The sequence below is a fragment of the Pieris rapae genome, chromosome 9, assembly GCF_905147795.1.
Source record: "Pieris rapae chromosome 9, ilPieRapa1.1, whole genome shotgun sequence".
NCBI lineage: Eukaryota > Metazoa > Arthropoda > Insecta > Lepidoptera > Pieridae > Pieris > Pieris rapae.
Window position 1 is genome coordinate 10,616,350 of NC_059517.1, and position 24,278 is coordinate 10,640,627.

The following is a 24,278-nucleotide window of genomic DNA, read 5'->3' on the forward strand; positions in this document are numbered from 1 at the left end:
CAAATTTTATAATAATGTTAATCTGTTATTCATTTCACACCAAGGCAAAATTGTAATTCTTCTCGACTATCATCATTAAATATTGTAGTGTTCGCTGAATAGGTAGCTTCCGGTGGTGATGGTAACTCGGCATGCAGTCCAGTTTGATATCCTTGTGACTGCAATGGTGTTGATTAATACTGTTGTGGTCCAGTTTGATATCCATGGTAAAATAAAAAATGTCTTTTCATCCGTTGAAATCAAGAATCAAATCTTGACGAGTAATTTGTAATAGTTTTATTACTGTTAGAATTTCCTTCTACTACTACTGTAGGTATAGATTTCCTTTACTTTATTCCCAATCAACAGCAAATCGAAAGTGCACACGTTGATGCTTCTTGCCCTCTCCTCCTCTTTTTACCAGGTGTGAAAGACACCATCATCAACATAACCATATTCGATATGCATTCAGCTACGTTTCGCCGTATAATACTGGAAACACCTATAAAGAAGACACAGTTAAGTACCAAAGAAAAATATAAAATAAAGTATAATATGACAACCACTCAGTCCAACATAACGGTCAATTCTATTAGAATTAATATATCACACGATTTAAAATCGAATTCAAACGATTTAATTTCAAACTCAATATTGTTTGATTTACCGAGTTGGGCGGAAATCAAATTAGTCTATCGTTATGACGCCGAAACCATCTGGCAACACTAGTTAAACTGTAGTGTTGCCAGATCAGATTTTCCCTACATTTACGGGTTTTTCAACCGAGCTAGGAGCAGAATAGGGGGAAAGAATATTTGGGGGTTTTTTAGGGCAAATTTCAAAATAACGCCAAGTACAGTTTTTTTGCTATGGTTCTGATTTTGGAACTTAATTGAAGTACGAACACATCCTAAGAATAGGACCCGCGTGCTTAACCTTACTAATTGTATAATCGTTTAAGCTGTCACAGAACGATGTGACATTAATTAAATACAAATAACTACAATTAAATTAAAATTCAGTAATACATATAAGAAAATATAATATATTTTGTGTAATTTATGGTTTTTGATCATTATTTTTTACTAAAAGTATTTATGTACCGCATATATATAGTGTCGCATTGACTTTTAGGTTGTTCTCATGGTGACCCAGATTTCAAGCCACGTGGTCCTAAATATGATAATGGGCGGAGGAGGGTCTATCTCAACTGGTGAAATCAAATAAGTCTAGGGGTATTACGTCAAGACCATCTGGCAACACTGAAATAAAGTATTCCCCTATGCCTATGGACTTGTTTCTGGCGAATAAATGATTTTAAAAAAAAAGTATTCCCTTAAAATATCTTTGATGATTGATCATTGATGTTAAATGTTAATGTCCACTGAACAATAATAAACAGCATGGTAGTCATTTACTATTATTAAATATTTACTATTTAAGAAACGAAGTAGTTAACACTAAAAGACAATTTGACAGACATATTGCATATTTTTCGACTTGTTTGTTGAACATTTTGAGAAAATGTAAATACGAAATAAAGTTTTTAGTTACATCTACCAGTCCACCCAGGAGTTATACTTAAGTTACAGAATAATCGTGTTGGACTACTAAATGATTATTAAACACCAAAAATGATTTCACGAAAACCGATTTTTCAAAAACCTGGTATGTAATATTTGGCATTAGGCACATCATCACTACAAGCAAACTAAGCTACTACTAACTGTTTACTGTATCTTTAGTCTTAAGGTCGATTTCTTATAATTATTTTATAAGGTTATAAATTGAAAAATTTTTATTAGAAAAGCCTTCTATGCCTAGCCTGTGACAATAATTATAAGTCAAAACATCATTGTTCATAATCCTGTTTACATTTATTATATAAACAATTGACTTAATTCGTTTAAAGTACTTTAAACAATGACATGTCTCTAGAGTGATTATTAATTTATATAAATCAAATTAAAGTTCCTCCATACCTGGATCAATTTAAGTGGTTTACACTTAAATTGAGTTTTGTTTACATTGCATAATTTACCAGCTTGTATGTATATAATAATAAATAAGAGGTGTTATTACTTTGCATGGACATGTTTCTAATATTTTTTTTGTTTTAAAATATTGACATCTAGTTATCACAAGTCCATATGTTCAGTTACAAAACTTTTTTCAGCTGATGATATTCTCTACCCAGTTAGAAACAAAAGTGGGGAGATAGAAACACTGGTAAACCCTAACATAGATACAGCCTTGACGACAGATACAGATTCTAAAACTAATGTTGTGTATAATCGATATCACCACTTACCTTTAGAAACACAAAGACAGAGGCTCCCTGTCTTTCAATATAGAAACCACATATTGTATTTGTTGGAGAAATATCAGACCTTGATATTAATTGGTGAAACGGGCTGTGGGAAGTCTACTCAAGTGCCTCAGGTAAGTAGTATATATATGTAATTTATTTTTTAGTTTTCAATCTGTGAGAAATATGTAATTCCTTTTAGCATTAAAGTTATGAATCAATATTAAAATGATTTAATTATTATTTACTACACCTGCTTTTATCTTTTTTACAAAGTGTAGACTTTTATATTGAGGTATGATCATATAACTACTATTACTTATAATCAAAATATTCACTTGCTGAAACAAACAAAAGTTGTGTACATAACTACTATTTGTTTTTCATTATTGATTGATTTTTCCTGCATCATGTTTCCTAATATTTTGATATTTTTACCATAGATGTTGTTAAGATTTAATTTTATTACCTACACCAAAATCGTAAGACCATCATTAATATTTTATTTATAAAGATTTAACTAACTAACTTTATTTAAATTATGCTCATTACCTTTTAAATGCAGTTTTAGAATAAATATTTATCAATATTTTTTCAAAAAATCCTTTAAAATTACTTCATTTATCTTGCAAACATTACCTTTTCTATTTTAATTATCTGTAACATCTGTTTAAACAAAATTTAATAGCGGAGTATGCTTATTGAACCCAAGCAGATATTAATGCACCTAACAATTCTGTGGCAATCCTAATAATGGCTAATGCTCAAATATTTAATTAGTAACGCCTTGTATTACGCCTATAAATTTTCTTAGTTTCTACAAATTTGGAAAATGTTGAACAGTCTGCGTTAAACTGCTGGGTCGTAATTCATTGTTGTTCGTCTGCTGTAATTTGTAAACTTTCAACTTTGTTGTCATTCTACCGCCCGCGGCCGCGGTATGCGCACGCACGTTGTCGTATTCGCTCGTTTCCAGCAAATCCATAATTATTCTGTAAACATTGTCGATACTCTTCAGACATTCAACAAGCTTCTTCAAAGTTTACCTAAGCAGCGGGCAAATTTAGCCGACAAGTTTCGTATAAAATTGTAAACTCGTTCCATGAGCTGACATCGATTTAACGGACTTCTAATAAATGCCGTTGTTTTACGAGAGTCGTGCGGGTTTCGAAGGAAATGTGCAGTGCGATAATAAAAAAGTTGTGTGTTATATGTGAACGGATTAAGATTTAGAACGGAACGGACTTCAATTCATGTTAATTTTTACGAACGATAAATTGTGATATCGAAAATAGTACGTGTGCGGTCGTGCCTACGCGTTTAAATGGGATTACGGAATTTGGATTGTGTAAACCGTTCTACCGTTTGGGAAGCAGCAGAAGTTTTTATTTTTGACGTAACCCGTGTTAATCTTGTCCTTGGCTAGAAATAAACCTGCACATGCGTGAACGAATAATATTATATATTACAATATGATGTGGCCTTCGTCTCAAGCTAGTAAAATTCTCACAGTTTTACTCTTACTAGTCGTCGTTTACTGTATTTTTATGGACGCGCTTCTGTACTTACGGATAGAAAAATATGGGTTGGACCAGTTTGAACAATTAGAAAATGACACTCAAGACTCCTCGACATCCAAGAGTATTTATAGGAATTATGACGACGAAGTCTGGATCCCATGCAGCATTAATCCCTTGTGTCACCCGACCGTGAAGGCACTCATGGTCGATCACATAAATCACTACATTTATGGACCGCTATGCTCGATTCTGGATATAGCTTTAGGAATATCTGATAGACTTTTATTTTTGACACCGAACATGATATCGTTCACCCATGTTGTTATCGCTCTCATTGGAGCCAAACTTTTAACTTGTCAAAACTTGGCTGCTCGGCGTATTGGAATAATATTATTTCAAATAAGAATGTTTTTAGATGACCTCGACGGTCACGTGGCTAGGGAAAGAAAGCACATTAAAGGGGAGAGATCGGAAGTCGGGACATTGGGGTATTGGGTCGACGGTATTTGTGATTTATTAGGGGTAATATGTATGATGGTGGGGATCATGTTGTATCTTAAGAATAATCCCCCGAGACGTGGCTACAAAGGTACACCAGTGAGCACTTTGCCTTATCATCAATTAAAGGAAATTAACTCGAGTGAAGATATCGAGAAAGATCATACGACTGATATAGGAATTTCATACAAAACTAAAGTGTCCTTCCAGAGAATTGTTCAGGTGATAGGTCTATTTTCCGGGCAGATGCTCTTGTCTTCCCTCGCTTGGAATAGATATATTGACTTATATCAAAATCTGTTGGAAAATTGCGTTGAATACGATATTGTTAGGCGAATAACAGCCTTCAAATCTACAAAGTTCTATGTGGCGACGGGTATGTGGCGGATAGTCAACCCGCACAGTTATCTTCATTTGCTCTCTTTAGCAGTGTTTTGTGATAAAACGTGGGGTTTCTTGAAAGCTGTCCACTACAGCGGTTACATTGGCTTAGTGATTGCTGCTGCGGCTTCAGAGTATTTTACCGAAAATATAAGATATTTTGTCGTCAATGGGTTAGATGTATGAGAAATTAATAGAAACTGATTGTGAATTTTCAACAAGCAAACGTCCATGTGAGATAGTATGTAACTTGTAAGAATGATTAAGAGCTATATATAGTAGGTAAACTATTATTTTTTTAATAATCTGTTAAACAATCCACTTTAAATGACCTTGACAAGTATAATTCGGGTAATTATAACAGTTTACCTCAAATGTGTAACGCGATTAAAAATAAATTATTGTATTATTTTGTTATAGTTTGGCTTTACAGTCTGTACTATTTATTTCTCATGTACCCGAGCCGAAGTACATTACTGTGACAGTTAAACCATAGACGATACGCAGAGACTGATCGAGAGTTCCGACCGCTCTAGGCTATTAATCTGGATTGGCCCCTTTATTTTTTTTTTTAATTTAATAATCTGTAAAAAAACCCTTTCTATCCTACATTAGGAAGAACTATGGAAGTTTTTGGCGAAGTGTGGAGCGCAAGTAACTTTTTACTCTTTTAAGTCCTGTAAAAGACCTTTCGCCGCTGCAATTCGTTACACCCATTGTCAAAAAATTAATAATATTATATCCTCATTCGGGAACATAAAAGAAATATTTTTTTTATTAATTGCAACAAAGCCTTTGGGGTTCAGGGGTGTCGCAGAATGAATGGACGCATTCCAAACACACTCCTAAATCAGTGTGATATAGTTGTTCTATTTTGGTCTTTTTACTTTGATTTTTTTGGAGATGGTACCTACCATCGATTCTTAATCTAATTTAAATAATACAATTTGCCATCTGTTTCCAGTTCTTATTTCATTTAGTATTTTGTATCGGTCTAGTTGAAATTGCAGATATGATGCATAGCATCTTCCCTAGCGAAGACGCGATTTAAGCGCGCCCGCGACCCTCTAGACTCTAGAGTAGATGGTCGCTCCCTAGGCTGCAGCCTAATTATCCTAAGGGTTAATCAGGCCCTGACGATACGCATTTATCACAAGTTAAATTTTATTATTAAAATGTGTCACTATCATCTCTAAGCAGAATTATAATTTAGCTATGACAATGTAATCACGTGACAATTTATAGGTATATTAATTTTTATTTAACCATTCAACGTATTTTTTTCTAATTTCCCCTGGAGGTAATAAAATAATCCAGTGAACGTTTTTAACACACGCAATGTTTATTTCGCGAAATGCCTGTTTGACATCTTGTTTCAAAATAGCTATTTTAACAATATTTTTGATTAGCTTTTTGTCGACGCTTGTTAAAAGCTCTTTCTCAAGGTGAATATTGTGATATTGTGAAGTAGTAATCCATTGTGCCAAAACAATGGGAAGTTTACAAGGCTAGAATGTTGACTGATTTTTGTAGAGGTATCAGGTTTTTATATCCCGGTATCCGAGACCGACTACCTGGTTCTATTAATGTGAGACATATTTTATTAGTTACATGTCCAAAAATAAATTAAAACAACAAAATTAATGTACAAATTCTAAAATGTAAAACTATTTTCATCCTTTTTAGAGAGATTGCTGTTTGTCTAATAAAAAGTGCCAATCTTTGGCTGGCCTTGATGAAGATAGTACCCCATTGATAAGGGATGATAGTTTATATGTAAAACTTTTCCTATCCTAACTTGTGATCTATTAAACATGTACTTCCTAACACATACTATATATTACTATTATTTCTAAGATAGCCCGATTTTCATATATAAATTCCGCTGTTAGTTAAACATAATTCACATTGATCTTATATAATGTGTTATAATCTGGAATTGAAGATATATTGTTAACATAGAATATATGTGTACATATTATCGCGACAATAAGATTTTAATTAAACGTTGTGTTATAAATTCGTGTTAACCTAACTTAACCTAACACGAATAACGTTTATAGAAATTTATGTATTTATAATATATTTAAATTAATAAAAAGTGACCTGGATGTGTTCTTCTAGAAATTTGTTATTATTTTTAATCTCTAAATTTTCTGTGCGATGTAAAATTATCAACCATAATTTAATTGAAATGCTCACGATATTATTAATTTATTGAGATAAAAGTTTTTCTAAAAGAGCATTAGATAGCGTCCGTCCAAAGTTCACACTTAGCATATTTATGATAAAATTCACAGACGGTTAAATTTAATAAAGCTACAAATTTCTCGAAATTGCGTTTCGTGTTTCATAAATCAAATCCAAAACAGATTTAAGTGTTATCATGAACTTGCACACGTGTTCGATTACAAGAGATAGATATATGTTGTGTATATATAATTACGAATGTTGATTTACCATAAAATCTACTGCACATTATACAATCAATTAATGAAGCACGTAACATCACATTTAATAATTCTAACACACAGACAAAATTATGTTGAAAATCAGTGGTAATGATGCCCGTGCCCCACCCACGCGAAATGCTAAACAGTTAAGTCAAGTATTAATTTCTGTGTGTGATGGATTATTTGTACTATGTTTTAAGTGTTAAGAATATTAAAGCGTTATCTGTGATTTATTTGTAATATCGATTATTGAAATGCAGTTGAATTACAGTTATGACATTAGCGTTTTAGAAATCGTACTCGTTCATACAGTGCTAGTGTTTATTATGTTTTATGAATAAGATAATTAAAATAATAGTTTTATTGAAATGTACCTACTGTTATAAAATAAAACATTTGGTTAATTTTTAATATAAAGGAATTGATTTTTCAGCCGAGTGTTGTCAAATAGTAATAAAAAAATAAATAAAAATATTTTTTAACGTCTTACAATTTTATTTATTTTATTATAAACAAAACTATTAATAAAATAGTCAAAACTTTCATTATAGACAAGTAGGTTATCAGCCTTCTGTGCCTTATTGGGGCATCGAGTCGCGAGCTCATTACATATTTTAACATATTTTTAATGAAATAAAATACCTAAATATAAATAATTGGAAACCGAAATGGCTGTTGCCCCGTTGAGTATTAAAGTTTCTCTAATGCTTACTTTAAATTAGTAGTGTCAATCACTCGTGTGGTTATGTAATTAATGTAGGTGGTTTTAAAAAAATATATTTCTTTTTTTTTATTATTTAGCAAATCGTGCACCACTAACTATAAAATAGTCGCCTGATTTATGTGTTTTTTACGTCGTATTGGATATGCGAGTCGTATTTGTTACTGACCGTTTTTGTTTGGAAAAATCATCGACGTAAAGTAACTGCCATTGAAAAAACCGTTATATTTCATCATTTCACTTATATTGCAATTATTAATAAAAAAACTTGATTATAGGCTCCACTTTTGTGGGAGCATTAACCTTTTAGATTTTTGTTATATGTAATAACCATTATATATGTATAACATTAAGATGCGACGTTGTCTACGTGGAAGGAGTGTAAAAACCTGTGCTTCGTAGGAAACAGCTAATATAGTCGTAAATCTTATATGTCCTATAGTCCTGTATGTTCTTGGAATATAAATTTTATAAGTAGATTTTTTCTCTTATGTAAGGGACGAGAGAAAAATTAGCCATCTGTAACTCCAGGTTTTAATGGTGGTATCCCATTCTCTTGCAAGCATCTAACTGTAACTATGCACAATCAACTCATTTTGCTTTGGCAAGCAAAGTATAAAACTAATTAATATAAAGTTATATTTAACATATACATTGATCACACATTTTGAATATGTCGGAACCATTTATGCTGAGTTAAATGTAAATTTGCGTATTTAATTAGTGGAGTTTATTCTTAATGTCTAGGTACTACAAAAATACCTCAATAGCACCATTTCGCAGCCGAGCATTCAAGCATGGATTTCTCCGTGAAACACGTGCGAATATACTTTCTTACACCTGAGAGAATTAGGTTGTTTTAAATACCTATACAGTAATTCGTGTGCGTAATAAACGGTAAAAAAATCATTTATCTATTATAAATAAATTATGAGATGAAAAAGATAACGAATTACTTACGAACCAATTCTTCTTTGGGTCCGTACAGGACAGAAACAATTCTTAAAAAGTCGACAACGCACTCGCGAGCCCTCGGGCATAGAGAGTGCCCATGGGCGGCGGTATCATCCTCGTGCCTCATGCCCGTCCATAAAAAAAACCCGCCCGTGCTAGTAAACAGATTGTGAATTTTAACTTCCCTCAAAAAATGTATAAAAATTTGACACGTCTATTAACAACACATTTAGTTAAAAATTAAAAGTCTTGCTTTCCATATGCTTAAGTTCAATTTCAAATGTTAAAAGCAAGTTAGTTAATAGTTAGTTATTCATCAGCAGATCTGGGGTAAAGACTTTCCACACTCCACGTGTCTCCATTCAAGTTTCATCTTTGCCAACAGTCTGCTTGCCAGTCTTTTCCTGCTATTTATATCAAGTCATCAGTCTACCATCTCTTTGGTCTGCCCACTTTTGCTGTATGCTCTCTTCTATTGTATTGTCATTAATAGCCATCTGTTGTATTTTGTTACATGACCAGTTCATTGTCATTACAGATTCAATTAGTAACAATTTATTTTTGGATATTGTTAAATTATTTATTAAATAATAAGGAAAAATAAATGTTTTTCATTATCGTTTTGACATAGGAAACTGCCACCCACTTTACGTTATAATTAGGTATACGTTACAATTTGTAACTATTTTTGTTGGTAATTGTTATCCTATTATTCATAGTTCATTCGGCTAATATTAACGAAATGTTTTTAATTCCTAAGCTCACGATTACGTCTCTATAAAAGCACAAAATATATCTATATATTTTTTTTAAATTTAACAACTCGATATCGATCATTCAGCTTAGTGGTTACCGCATGCAAGTTTGACTTACCTCGATATATTTACAAAATTTGTTTTCTATTGGCACATTTTTTTGTGCACATATGATTGTTTGGAAAATGATTATAGGAGATAGTTCTATAAAATTATTAGAAGTAAATTACTGAGCACAGGTGTTTGATAAAACGTTAACATACTGCTTATTTCATAAGATTTTATCAACCTTTTAATTGCACCTGAAGTATATGCCTCATAATCTATGACTGTATGCCTGTATGAAATTAAATAATTTTTCAATAATAGTATTTAAAGCTAACGCAAGTATTTCAACGCAAGTAGTCAATAGACGTTTGATACTTGATTTGAGCATTGATAAAATTTTATTTATTTTATGAAATTAAAAAAATATTTAAAATGCTTTAGCTGCAATGATCAGACATCAATAATGCTCAGGTAAATTCTTACGACGACTCCATTCACATGATATCTTCATAGATATTTCATATTCATATTTATTTACATTTCGTTACATTAAATAAAAATACAAGAATTTTAATAGAAGTTAGGGAGTTAGCCGTAGTAATCGTATGGAATCGGGTAGACTATTCCAGAACTTAATGGCAGAGATCCTAAAATGATGAGCTGTGAGATGATATTATCTCCAATAAGCATATATTGGAAGAGAGTAACATAGTTATAGCCTGCGGAATTTAGACATATTTCATATTTCCATATCTAAAATTAGTTTTTCAAGGTACAATATAACGTTAGTGATTGCAGGCAATAATAAGTGAATTTTGGTATTATCTTGAAGAGAGACACAGAATTTAGTAACATTAAGTAATTATCTTAAACAACACTTTGTTAACTCTTCCTATGTTGATACAGAAAATATCAGACATAAGTACATTACATTTAACATGTCAATAGGAAGAGGCTGCCCACGACACAGCGAATCCTAGTGTACCTACCTCCGATATATGTAGTACACTTTATTTACCTAAATATTCTTTTGTATAATAAAGTTTTTTTCTTACTAAACTTTGAAGTTTCAAACCCTAAATTTGGACCTGAGTATGTAAAATATATGCATATAAGGCAGAGGCAGGTTTTACATTGTTTTTTTTTTTGTGTTATTAATGCGTGTGTTAACCACGCAGGTTAAATTGTAAACATTAAAAACAATAATAACGCAAAAGGTAAAGTAATTCCGTGAAATAACTTTAAAACCAATTTCATTTTTACAATTTTTAAACTTATATTCAATATTCTTTGTAATATGTTAATCACCATTTCAACAAACACGTGTTTTATTAGTCTACGACGATTTCATAGTTGGTTCTTTTAAACAAATTCCAATTAACTTTATATTATTTTGCACTGCACACGTAATTTATGTGTGTTATTAATAAACAAAACAAACAAATACATAACTTTTGAGTTTTTTTACGACCCCTTGACTGGTTTCAAATTAGATTTTTTCTAGTTTATCGAGAGTTTTACTAAAGTCAAGGTCTCTTTTATACAGATTCATGTGGATAATATGTAAAACGTCTAAGAAACCACTTTTTCGACATTTTACTAACATAGAAAACTTTTTTGTTATTTAAATAAATATAAAATAAAATACGTTTATTATGCAACATAAGATAAACCGGTATCACTTTTTCAACGTCATTAAATTTGAACCTGCAGGCATCTCTACTCATCGGCAAAGAAGACAATGGCTGTAGGCGAGATAAAAAGTCGGCGTAAAAAAACTCTCGGTACTCTTTTAGAAAAGCAAATCATCAAACAATACTTATTTTAAAACAAATATAACGAATTAATTAGAAGTAGCCTGCCCAGTATTCCCAAGCCCTTTTATCAACTAGATTTACTTTCTAGTAAACTTATCACTATTTTTGCATACAAACATATAATTTTCATAATTATATTACGAGGGAAAGGTAAGTTTCCCTCGTAATATATTTAATATCCTTTAATTTATCTCTCAGCGATTCCCTACATTTTAAATTATAGATTACACGAATAGCCCTATTCTGCAGGATGAAAAAAGCCTAGCTGTATCGAAATCGGTCAGTGAGCGAATCTCTTTGACCGCGTAAGCTGCAGAACTAAGTCTCTTCGCCAATCCCTTGATAGGACCACTGAAGTTTTGGAATTTGTAATGTAACAAACGAGATTGTTCCGTGACAAACAATAGTTTATCATAGATTTCAGTGTACATGCTTATTATAGTAAAAACATATTATTATCTTTCAATTTGAAACTGATTTCAGTATGTTAACGAAGTGGGTCACAAAGTGTGCGTGACCCAGCCGCGTGTCACGGCGTGCGTGTCTCTCGCGTGTCGCGTCGCTGAGGAGAGAGGGGCTACACTCGGTGAAGATGTTGGTTACTCTGCCGCCATGACTTCCTGCAGGACGCCTGATACAGGCATAGTGGTACTTATAGCTTATTTTTTTAGAAAAAAAAACAAATTTTGACTGCCTTCGTATGGAATATGGTTATATTTCGAAAATTCCTGTACGTATAGCTATTTTCGATGAAACTGAACTGTTCCCTTCGTCGTATAATGGTGATACAGAATGTGATATGCGTGGCGCTCGATATTACCTTAGTTTTCGAGAAATTTGCGAACACACGTTCATAAAGTTATGTACATTACCAAGTATCATACTCATTATTATTTAATTACATACGTATATAGATCAAATTGATCTGCTTTTTACTTACACTGAACAAATGGTTACTCCAGTACCCCATCCCTACAATACATTATTACATTAATACATTATTGTTACTTCCATAAAAGATTATCTTACATAGAAAAACTTATGTATTGAATGCCACGTGGATTTTGATTAGTCAGCCAATTACGTCACTTTAGATGATATAATAAAGACAATAACCTCAATCTGAATGTAATGAATGAAGTCGTGACCGACCGACCTTACAATGACTTGACCCTGACCTGACCCTTCAAGCGATGTCAATCCGATATTTACATTTTGATACATTCCTTTCACTTAACACAAACTTACCTCCAACTGCCATAGAAAACTGAAAGTGGACTTTGGAAAAGAAAGCCGAGGCATAGGGTCATGGTTACATTTGACAATGACCCCTTTACATTACTTTACTTTACCCTTAACCTAAAGCATCAGGTAATTATCGAGTCGCCAATAAAACAATTAATAAATTTACTGCCAAAATATGTGTGAGGCTCTAACCAAAGACTTATCTTTTGCAGATTGTGTAGTTTCATCTGAGATGTTACGTCCCATACTTTATTCAGCATCTAGTGTGCTACTTTAAAGCTTTTGATTTTTTAATATATTCTTATAGTTATATATAAACATATATGCATATTAAAATATTGTACTTTATCTATTTACTTTGTTGAGTGTACAATTAGTTCAAGGGGACTTTCCCGTTTGAAGTATTCTTATCGATTACAAACTACTTGACCAATTTATTAACAAACGTTGCTGTAATTTAATAAAAGGTTTATTCGAAAATTCTACCTTCAAAGGTACAAAATGTTGCCATACCTATGAATTTAGTTCATATGAAATCTTAAAATATTTAAAATTAACCAGGTACTACTTTGTTATAATTTAAGTATTTTTGTTCAAAGTACCCTTGACAAATGACGTAGTCAGACGTTTACCTCGACTGGTGACAAAAAATATTTAAAAAAACTTGCTTTTGTTATGTTTAGGACGAGGTTAAAGTACATAGATATTGAAGAAAATGAAACATTTTTAATAGCCGCATTGGTGTTTTTGAATGTTATTTCAATCGATCATATAATATATATTATATATTGAATTATTTTATCACAAAAAGCTCGTTTATTCTAAATCGTTACTGATGTCATTTAAAATTAATGACCAAAACGACCTTGAATTTATTGAAATATTATTTCCTAATAGAATATAATAGTGTTTATTAACAGAACAACTTTTTAAAGTATCGTCTAACTTTTGCCATCTTTAATTATTAATATATGTATATGATTTAAACCTAAATTTAGTGTTTATTTAAATGAATATCAGAGTTCATTTCCATTTATAAGTACAACTTATTTATTAAATGTTTATTATTTTATTCCTTCCTTGTCATTATTTTTGTAAACTACAATTGAAAGACCTATATTCAGTCTGTATTCGTTTGGGATCGCGATTTTAAGACGATCAATCATACAGAGGATCGACAGACGATGTTTGAGAATTGAAAACAAAAAACGGAATCCGAAATCCTGATATGTTACATTTATCGCGTTTGGACAAGTTTTCTCAGTCTTATTTTTATTTGAAAAGTAACAAATTATTCCAGTTTATGACAGAAGGAGTTCTGCTGAGGGAAATGTTCGCGTCACCACTTCTAATGCAGTACACGTGCATCGTACTAGACGAGGTAAATAGTTTCTTTAATTATGGGTATTAATTCAACTAAATTTTATTTTAATGGCCGGCAACTCACTCGCGCCCTCTGGCATTGTGGGCGTCCATGGGCGTCCATGGGCGGCGGTATAACTTTACATTTACCTTCCTGCCCGTTTTTATGCTTTTGATTTGATAATAGACCGACTTCTATCGCAACTCCATGCTTTCATAAACTGTTAGACTCCAAAGCCTACAAAGATTATTGGCTGTTTCTATAATTACTGATATTAACATAACAGGAAGAAAATGATAAAAACACACATTAATTTTACTCAACATTATTTCAGGTTCACGAGAGATCCCAAATGACGGATGTTTTAATGGGGCTCTTGAAGAAAATTGCTAAGGTAATCCAGGTTTAAGGTATGATTTTATAAAGATATATAAAAATAATATAATAAAGAATCGAATAATAATCTCTTATATCACATTTTCTTCGATAGATAGATGATAGATTGCATTCAGTGTCCATCGGCGGCCGCGGCGGTATCACTTAACATCTGGTTAGCCTCCTGCCCGTTTGCCCACTGTTCCAAAAAAAAATCATTGATATGAAAAGAAGACTCTGGTCTTTTTATGATTCAGTCTGATGACTCTGATTCAACCGGAACAGGGTGCAATAGTCTGTTGCTATGCTCCTATTGATTTGAAATTGTTCGTAAATAAAGAGGCATGTTTAAGAACAAAAAAAAAAATGAAATTGCCAATTCTCGGTTCAGCGTCCAAATAATTGTCCTGATAATTGATTTGTGGAATTGTTTTTTTTTAGAAACGGAAAAATTTAAAAATCGTCGTCTCATCGGCGACAATGGATGCCGAGTTTCTAAAAGATTTCTTCAATTTAGGCGCTAAGAACAGCCACACTGACACATCTGTTATTATGTCCATGCAGGGAAGGACGCATCCAATCGACGTGTTCTACGTGGAAGGTAAAACCGTGATCATTTTGATGATTTAAATGGAAAATACGTAAACGTAGAACTTTTGAGAGAATTTTTATCACAGACATACAGGTACACTAATATAGCCTAAAACCTATACATATATGTATAAAGCTACATATAGTTTTTCGGTTATATTAGATTTCACATAAATATGTACTAGTTATATGAGTTGGAAATTAGGGTTACATTATTCTTATTTCAACACATTTTTATATTATTTAACCTCATGCTATAAGACACAAAACTGAAGGATTTTTGTATTTTATCACATTTATATATTAAAATATGAATTTAACATAGGCGCACCTGCGGCCTTATCGCTAACTAGGAATCTCTTCTAGGCAACTCTAACTCTAACGGTAAGGAAAAAGAAATGAAATACCAAGGATAAAGTATGTTATGAAGTTAAATAATAAAGGCATATAATTGAAATTAATAAATGAAGTCACAATTAAACAGAAGGAAAAGATGTGGGTAATTTGTTGATGTAGAAGACTTAAAAGATAAATTATATTTTTAGAGTTTTGATATATATTTTAGTATAAATTTTAATAGATAATTTATATTTTAGTCTTTGATGAATAATTTCAGAACCAGTAGCGGACTACGTCAAAGCGACGGTGGACACGGTCATCAAGATACACGAAAACCAGCCGTTTGGGGATGTCTTGGCATTTCTGACTTCACAAGTGAGATATTCCATGGAATCTTTAAAATAATTTATTTCGTAAAAGTTCTTTAAAATAATAAATTTAATCCCTTAATTCAAGCCGAAGGAACTAACAAAAAATCTTCTCGAATTCAAATGATAATACCCAACCATATATATATAACCAACAAACTCCCAATATTACAATTAAATAAAACGTCAGTTTTGACACATGGCAGATTATTAACAATCTCAAAGTAGTAGGCTCTAAGTACTTTGCATGTTCTTAAAAGGACAAATTAAAATACACAATAAATAATATTTCAGGAAGAAATCCTCGCAGCTCTCGAAACTCTACAAATATATGCCGAAGAAAATAACGAGAAGAATAAATATCGTAAAAGTTTTTCGAGCGGAATACAAGCGGCGAATCTGACAGTGTTGCCAATGTACGGGAGCCTCCCGCTGTATCGGCAGATTAAGGTTTTTCAAATGGGAGATAAAAACGTCAGGAAAGTCATACTGGCGACCAATATTGCCGAAACCAGTGTTACCATACCGGGAATTGTTTATGGTTAGCCTCGTTTTGATATTATTATTTTTATTTTCAAAATTCATAAATTATCTTATTTTTTCCATTATGATAATCTCAAAAAAACTCATTCTAAGTTTGAATTGCCTGTTATCATATCAAAAAATACTGTTCAAGTGAGACTTCTTTAGGTGCATGAGGGTAAAATTTTTACGGCACGTCACGAAGATGTGCAGCGTTTTTGTTGAAGAAAAGAGAGAGAGTGAGAGGGAGATCGAGAAAAAATACACGCTATTAACTGATGTATTCGTTTACTAGTTACATATTAGAAATTTAGATGGAAATTCTTTTCTTCTTTATTTCTTTTTCTTCTTTTATTTTTTTTATTTATAAAGAAGTTTTACTTCTCTGTAAATGTGCGCACGCACTTTTTTATATAATATTATAAACCGTTATGTGCCTAAATATTTAAATTTTTAATTCAGCTTGTCTCAACTGATGTCAACATGGTTCTACTTCGGTAGCCGACAACGACTACGTTAAGCAATAACTATTGACCTTCCAGTGATAGATAGCGGTTTCCACAAGCTGCCCTACTTCGATCCGGTGCTGGGCGTGGAGTGTATGTCCGTCTGTCCCGTCTCGCGACACAACGCGACGCAACGGGCCGGCCGGGCGGGCAGAGTGGCTCGGGGAATGTGCTACAGGTTCGCTCGTTATTCAAACAATTATGAGAAATGCGTTTTTGCATATGTCGATGATATAATTGTTCGCTTTCAGACTGTACACGGAAGAGGAGTACGAGAAGTTGCCGGAGAGCGTTCCCCCGGAGATGTCTCGGAGCGATTTGTCCTCGCTGCTGCTGCAGCTGAAGGCTCTGGGCATCCACAACTTGTTGAGGTAAGTGGAATGTTCAGGAATGTTGGTCTTTGCTTCTGCCATTAATATACCTGAAGTGCGAATAGCTTGTACGAAACAGTCTAAATTAAATTTGTGTGAAGTTTTCTAGGACGTCCGAAGTTCATTATGAGAGTATGTTATTTAAGAAATATTATTGACAAAATCTAGATAATAATAGATTTTCTATTTTTGGCCGCTTCCTTATCATATTTATCTAATGATACTAAAGCTTAGATTTTAATTTGCTTATAGTGTTTGTTTCATCATAATTCTATTAAATATAATATTTCTAGGAATGAGAAGCGCTAAATATAAAATAATATATATCATTTTTTTTATTATAATAACCTAAATTAAAAATCACTCAACGGAATGAGACAACAAAATTGAATACCTCTTAATTTGATTTCATATTTTAATCGATTATTGAATGATTTTCAGATTTACATTTCCAACTCCTCCGCCGGCCAAGAGTCTTCTGTCGGGGTTGGAGACTCTGTACGCTTTGAACGCGATAGACAAAGCCGGGAACCTGAGCGAGTCCGTCGGGAACAAAATGGCCGAACTGCCCCTCAAGCCCATGTGCGCCAAGATGTTGTGTAATAGCGGTGTGTGTATAACTCCAAATACTATACGCACAAGTTGACCAGGCACCTTGCTGTAATGACGTCATCGTGATAACTAACTGCATAAAAAAAATCAAGTAATCTTAAAAGCCAGTCGACACTTGCGATTTTAGGTATCTGTTGTTTAATAGTTGTTTAATCACGTCGGGGTCATCTATGTAAGAACTTTGTAGGACGGATGTAATCAATATTAGTGATGTCCTAACTTTGCCTGATTTTAATAAAAATTTAGTGAATTAATATTTTATTTATTACCAGTTCACTGGTGGGATCTAGACTGGCGAACATGAAAACACGAAAAACAAGGCAAACGGTTATAACTACACACAAGACAATATTATTGTATGAGTGAATATGAAGTGAAGTGTTTTGAATTGTCAATTTCTCCAATTTTCCGTTTCAACAATTGTGGATGTTTCAGGTGAATTCGGTTGCGTCGACGAAATGCTTTCGATAGTGTCGATGCTTCAGGTGGAAGGCGTCTTCGTCAGACAGGTTGCGGGAAGAGACAAGATGACTGCGAGAGTAGTGAGGCGGAATAACTTTGAGGTTTATTTTTTTATTTAAACTGACTGTAAAACATACTGTTTGACTAAAGCAAATTTTCTTTTTAATCCAAAAAAGTGCGTGCGTACGATGTTCACATGTCAGAAATGTAACTTCTTTGTAAATGAATCATTACTAAGAAGTCAGATATCACACTGTTTACATAATATACCTGTCTAATTCTAATATACTAAACGCCTACATCTACCAATAGCGTGTATTTTTTTTCGATCTCCCATTCTCACTCTCTCTCTCTCTCTCTCTCCATCGGTCTCAATCGCTCTCTCCCCTTTCTTCGACAAAAACGCTGCACATCTTCGTGACGTTCCCTACAATTTTTACTCATGCGTCTAAAGAAGTTTTACTTCAAAAACTACTTCGTATATATGGTTTGATCCGTTTTGACTAAACATAGTTTTTAATTTAAAAATTATAAATAAATAAATACTTTTAAATCATATATCTAGTTGGCAATAATCTATTGTCAAAATCGATTCAGTAGTTTTTAAGATATGATGTGCATGGATGTATGTAGGGTCTCGGGTAAATAATTTTGGGTTTATATGCTTTCGTTACATGGTATAATTGATGTGACAGTAATGTTATACATATATAGTGCATATGTACAATTCCAGGTGGTCGAAGGTGACTTAATTATGTACTTAAATGTATTCGAATCCTACTCGAAAGTGAAAAATAGACAAAGAGATGAAAAGTTGCAACGGAAGGCCTGCAAGGACTGGTGTCAGAAGATGTTCATCAATTACCGAGTTATGGAAAAGGTATTTTATATACATATATTTATATTACTGTCGGTGTAAATTATTATGTAGTCTATATAAGGGAAATAACTGTTTATCAACTGCATTTAAAAACTAGTCTTTGACGTTCTTACCTAATTTCTTTTTTGACGTTGATAATTAGTGTGCATCGTGTTTCATACATGAATAAATCATTTTCAACTTTGATTTTATTTATATGATTTTTTTAATTAAATGAAAATTTAACAATGAACCAACTTTAAAAGAATGATTTATTTGGGACCAAAATCAAGGGTTCAAAATTTAGGAAAATCCAGAAAGAAACGACATTTTTTACCGAATGTAAACTAATATTCAATTAATATTGTTCAAGGCCTGTGAAATAAGAAAGAGTTTGGAAAAGTTAATCAAGGATAACTTCAAAATTGAAAATAAAGTATTCGAAGGCCTGGACATGGGAACCGGTGAGTGGGGAGAGGAGGGGGGGGGAGACGATGACCAAACTCTTACTCAAGTGTTACTTCAAAATGAAATGTTTCAGCCAAAAGCCGGCGCGTGATGAAGTGCCTGGTGTCCGGTCTGTTCCCTCAGGCTGCCTCGCTCAGCGTCGACGGCTCCTACAAGGGGATCCGAGGGGCGAAGCTCCACATCAGCCCCGACAGTTGCCTCTTTCACGTGCAACAGCCTACTTGGTGAGATTTTATTTAACTACGAGACATACATATATAATTATATATGGAAAGAACTTGTATGTTTCTTTATTATATACAAATGGCCTTACAGCCGTCGCGGTTGAGCCATCTTTATTTTCAGAACTACACGATTGTTTAATTGAATTTCATCAATTCCATATAAAAGTCTCGTGTGACAATATTAGTTCCTGTACTCCTCCGAAATGGCTCGACCGATTCTTATGAATTTTATTATCCATATTCAGTAGGTCTGAGAATCTAGCTTTCGAACTATATATATATATATATCTACCTATGCGTTAAGGAGTGTCCAACCCAATAATTTATTTTTAGAATTCTTTTTTTGTTTAATTTTTTTATGATACACAAAAATACATGTATACCTTAATTTCCACCCCTCTACAATTAACCCCTAATTAAGTATTTTAAAATAAACCTGACTATAAGTTTGTCTCGAGCAAAGTAAAATACCCAAGCAATGGTGATATGTCTCCAGGGTGGTGTTCGCGAGCGTCCAGAGCACGGGAGACAAGGTGTTCATGAGGGAGATGATGACGATCGAGAAGGAGTGGCTTCTGGAGATCGCCCCCCACTTTTACACCCACGTCTGAATATATTCAAGCCACTTCATGTTCTATTGTTAGTTCATCTAAATGATACGAGATTATTTACGTATCTTTTTAGTTCTGAACCTTTTTGGGACTTAAAATGAAATAAATCAAAGGCACCACAAATATTTAAGTCTGGGCCTCAAATTTCTTGTACCTGACAAACGCCACCGTCATCAGCAATTTATGTTATCCTGAAAATTGTAATTTGTAAATATTCAACAAAATTAATAAAAGTCAGTTGATCAAATAAATGTTTGTTTCTTTACCTTAAATTACGATAACTTAACTCTATTTCGATTAAATAAAAAAATGAATGACAATACAACTCTCATGAATTATGTGCGCAGGCGCATATCTGAGTACATTGTGTACTTTGTTTAAATAGTACCGAGTAGTTGCTAGATCCCTCATAGTGTCTGCATCTGCTTTTGTCTACGATCCACCATTGTTGTTTAGTTTCCATTGTTGTTGGTAATATAATTAAATATGTTTCTAGCTTAGAAGTATCAAACATCTTTGATAGGGTAGGATTTAGTAGCATTGCGGCCTTATACACTGCAGTAGTAGGAGCCTATAGGTCTAGGGAGCGAGAAAAAAGGATTTAGTACATATTTAAAAAAATTGTATAGCAAGGGACAAAATAGAAAAAAAATACAAGACGACTACTCCACGCAACAGCCAAGGTCTAATCTATGACAGACTGTCATAGACTATTGTTCCGAACCCTGCCTATAGACAAAAAAACGATAATCGATACATGACATAGATAACATATTTGACTACGCTCAGCCACTCTCGCATTCGAATCGAGTGAAGACAAGCCCCAGTTGGGACCGACGAAAGACCTACCAAACGGGGTTTTATCTGTTGACTGTCCGCCTTTCGAAAGAGCCGGTGGGATCTGGTGCTCGAGACGTATCAAAGCGCTATCCGATACGTTTCTCGAGCACAGAAGGTAGCTGGCACAATTCTGCCATAGAATTATCAAACATGAATATTAGAAGAGGTTTCGCGGGTTCCATCGGCCAGCGAGCTCCCAATCGCCCTTTAATGTCATGAGGATATTTCTGATGCCCTGGTCCTGGAGATAGCAATCCCATGAGACCTAAGTTTAAGCAAATGAAGTCCCTTTTTAGTAAATTGATTGGGAGATTTGACACTCCCCTGCCACCTAGAATCTCGTATTCGTGTATTAAAAAAAACATTTTTCTGAACAACTCATAAAACGTAATAAATCATAACGCTAATAATAATAAAATGTTTTTCAGAATTACAACGCACGTCTTTTTAATGTATTCAATCCAGATTAAAAGTGCAAAAGTTAAAACAGTGAAATTATGTAATTTCCATATCTTTTAATAATAATAGATAAAAACGTAATCGTACGAGTATGCCAAAGTCATACGATTCGCGATTCAGTGTGAGGATTGACCTTTATGGGAGTGGCCGACACTCCCGCGTACACCCCAATAACAGATATACGTAATATAAATACCTATTGCATACGTTGAGGGTATGATGAAAGACAGATCTGTCTTGTAACACCATACACATACCCTCAACATAAATGACTTGTTGCCAGCTGAGTTACCAGAAACTTTACATTTTCTTCGCCACATGTCTCAAAGAAATAATAAGATCTCGAGTTCGCTTCGGAGGGTTACGACTGCCTTTAAATAGCCAACGAGCTCTCAGTGTAAATAAATTATTCTTACAATAATATCCGTTTTGAGAGCTGCTAATTAAAATTAATAAACACTTACTTGTTTTGTTAACTTTGAGTATTATCTTAATTGCGAACGCAGTGTCTCTAGGAAGCCTTTCGGAAATAACAATTGATAAATCCCTTGTCGCAATATTTTAACTGTTTTGTTTTTAATAGAAATGAGACCGTAAGGTCAATCACTTAGAAGATTTAATTTAGATGTTTTAAGGGTTAAAGTTTAGAATTTTTGTTTTGGTGGAGAGAAAAATAGATACAAAAATATCCAACTATGTTTAAAAGTTGCTATTTGGTAACAATATGTGTACGCACCACAAAAGCTTTATATTTCGCGAAGGCACCTTACCCCTTCACCCTACGTCACCGCTAATTATTGAAAAGTAATCTTGCTCTTTATTACATTTGTATATATTATAACTAATAATATTTGTCATTAAAACTCCGATACTGGCTGTAAAACAAAAAGGTTGTCTAGAGTACTAATTATCTGCTATATTGCGAGGTATTTTTAAACTTTAAACCTTAGGAAAGTTACGGCGTTTAATATATTGAAAATAGACAATAACATTGATGATTCACGTGTAATCTAAAGTGCGTAGACATAACATCCCTTGGTCATTCACCGGGTGATGTAGTGTTTTGTTTTCTAAAAACTTTTGCGACAATTCTCGGATTCAATTTCACATGATCGCTTTATTCTTTGATGGGTTTTTGATGGAATATCGTTTTGCAAACCTTTCTATGTCAATAAACTTACACGTGAAGTGAAGCAAGCCGGCAGTTTCGATGTTTTATCAGCGTTTCGTTCTATATCCGTGATTTTATTTCTGACCTTTGAATAAAGTATCTTAACAGTCACCTTGATTACATATTATTTTATTATTTAAATATAGCTGAACAAAAATTACACAAATATATTTTTCATTGCATTTTTATAAGCTTTTTGAATACAAGTTTGTTTCGTTGAAAATATCTTATCTCATACCATGGCTGGCCATGCGTCATACTCGTGAACGGGTGCTACTTGTGGTGACTGGTCGTACTTGAATTCATGTATGCGGTGATATTAGTTGTTTATACTACGTATTTGCGTGTTGTTCTCACGAGTATGTAAGTGCGTGCTCCTATTTCACCATGCCTCCTGCTGATAAGGGGCAAATCTTTGTTTTTAATTTATTTTATTATTCTTTATTACTCAAGTTGGTTTCTACATGGTGTAATGGTTGCAGTTCCTTAAAACGTTGTCTAAAAATCTTGGCGATTAAAAAGAGTGGCGGAGAGTTTATTGCCAGTTCTTCTCTTCCGTTCTACGCCCTTGATTTGAGAACTGGCAGTAAATGTAAAATTAGAATCATTTAATGTATATTTCTTTTTTTGACGTTCATAAGTGTTCATTATGTTACCTATATGAATAAATGATTTTTTGATTTGATTTGATTTGATACCGGGGACAATGTGGCATTCTTGAAAGTGATGAAAGTTAAATATGTTTTAATCGGCCCAGTAGGTGTCTGTTCAGAGATAATATAAATATAGAGCTATTTTTCAAGAACCATATGAATGTAGGAACCGGATACAGTAATTAACAAAATAAATAATCCCTCGTGTAACTGACGTGCAATGAGAAATCACGAGGAGAAATTATTATTCTTATCTATTTTTATCACATTTATTGATTATTAATTATCTATTTTATTTTCGCTCTTTGCCCTATGATACTAATCCATAGGTGAAAATAACTTGATTTCCAGATAAAATTTTCTGTAAGGCTGAAGGTCTAATTTACAGTGGGACGAGGCAGCGTCTTCTATGTAGCATGGCGTATGTCGCCTGATTTGTGAGAGAATGATACTGTATCATTCTCTCACAAAATTTTGTCGATGGTAGCGCGGAGTTATTGTTATATTGAACTTGATTGTTTATAGTGAACTTTATTGAGGGGAATATCGGGGTTTCTATGCGAGCAGTTAACTTGTCTGAAAATTATTCAAGTTATCCGTAGATCCAAAAACTAGCGACCCATACCGAATGCAGCGTAGGTCAATTATGCCATTTGCATTTGTACTTTTAATTAAAACACTTCCTCTATTCGGTGTTAAATGTAATTCCATATCAGTTACATATGTTGTACATTTTACAAATCGATTTGAGCGCATTGATTAGTAACTGGATGAGCAGATTTCATGTATAAATGAATATCGTTCC

At 33.2% G+C, this 24,278-nt stretch overlaps 2 protein-coding genes across 4 annotated transcripts; both read left to right on the forward strand.

The window, feature by feature from the left end:
* Window positions 1-1,344: 1,344 nt before the first annotated feature.
* LOC110992876 (probable ATP-dependent RNA helicase DHX35) lies at window positions 1,345-20,594 on the forward strand. Of its 3 annotated transcripts, none has more exons than XM_045629663.1 (17): window positions 1,357-1,385; window positions 1,530-1,647; window positions 2,156-2,421; window positions 11,918-12,082; window positions 13,980-14,060; window positions 14,377-14,436; window positions 14,859-15,018; window positions 15,625-15,722; window positions 16,010-16,256; window positions 16,780-16,921; window positions 16,995-17,114; window positions 17,556-17,722; window positions 18,162-18,289; window positions 18,922-19,068; window positions 19,421-19,511; window positions 19,589-19,739; window positions 20,236-20,594. In XM_045629663.1, the coding sequence occupies exons 2-17, from the start codon at window positions 1,614-1,616 to the stop codon at window positions 20,348-20,350; spliced, it is 2,172 nt and encodes a 723-aa protein (XP_045485619.1). In that variant the 5' UTR covers window positions 1,357-1,385; window positions 1,530-1,613; the 3' UTR covers window positions 20,351-20,594. The 3 variants fall into 3 exon arrangements, with proteins under 3 accessions (XP_045485617.1, XP_045485619.1, XP_045485618.1); XM_045629662.1 differs by having other exon boundaries at window positions 1,369-1,385; window positions 1,523-1,647; XM_045629661.1 differs by having other exon boundaries at window positions 1,345-1,647.
* On the forward strand, window positions 2,985-7,625 carry LOC110992867 (ceramide phosphoethanolamine synthase). The gene has a single exon (XM_022258847.2). It carries the CDS (start codon window positions 3,760-3,762, stop codon window positions 4,870-4,872), a length of 1,113 nt encoding a protein of 370 aa, XP_022114539.2. The 5' UTR covers window positions 2,985-3,759; the 3' UTR covers window positions 4,873-7,625.
* Window positions 20,595-24,278: the final 3,684 nt, after the last annotated feature.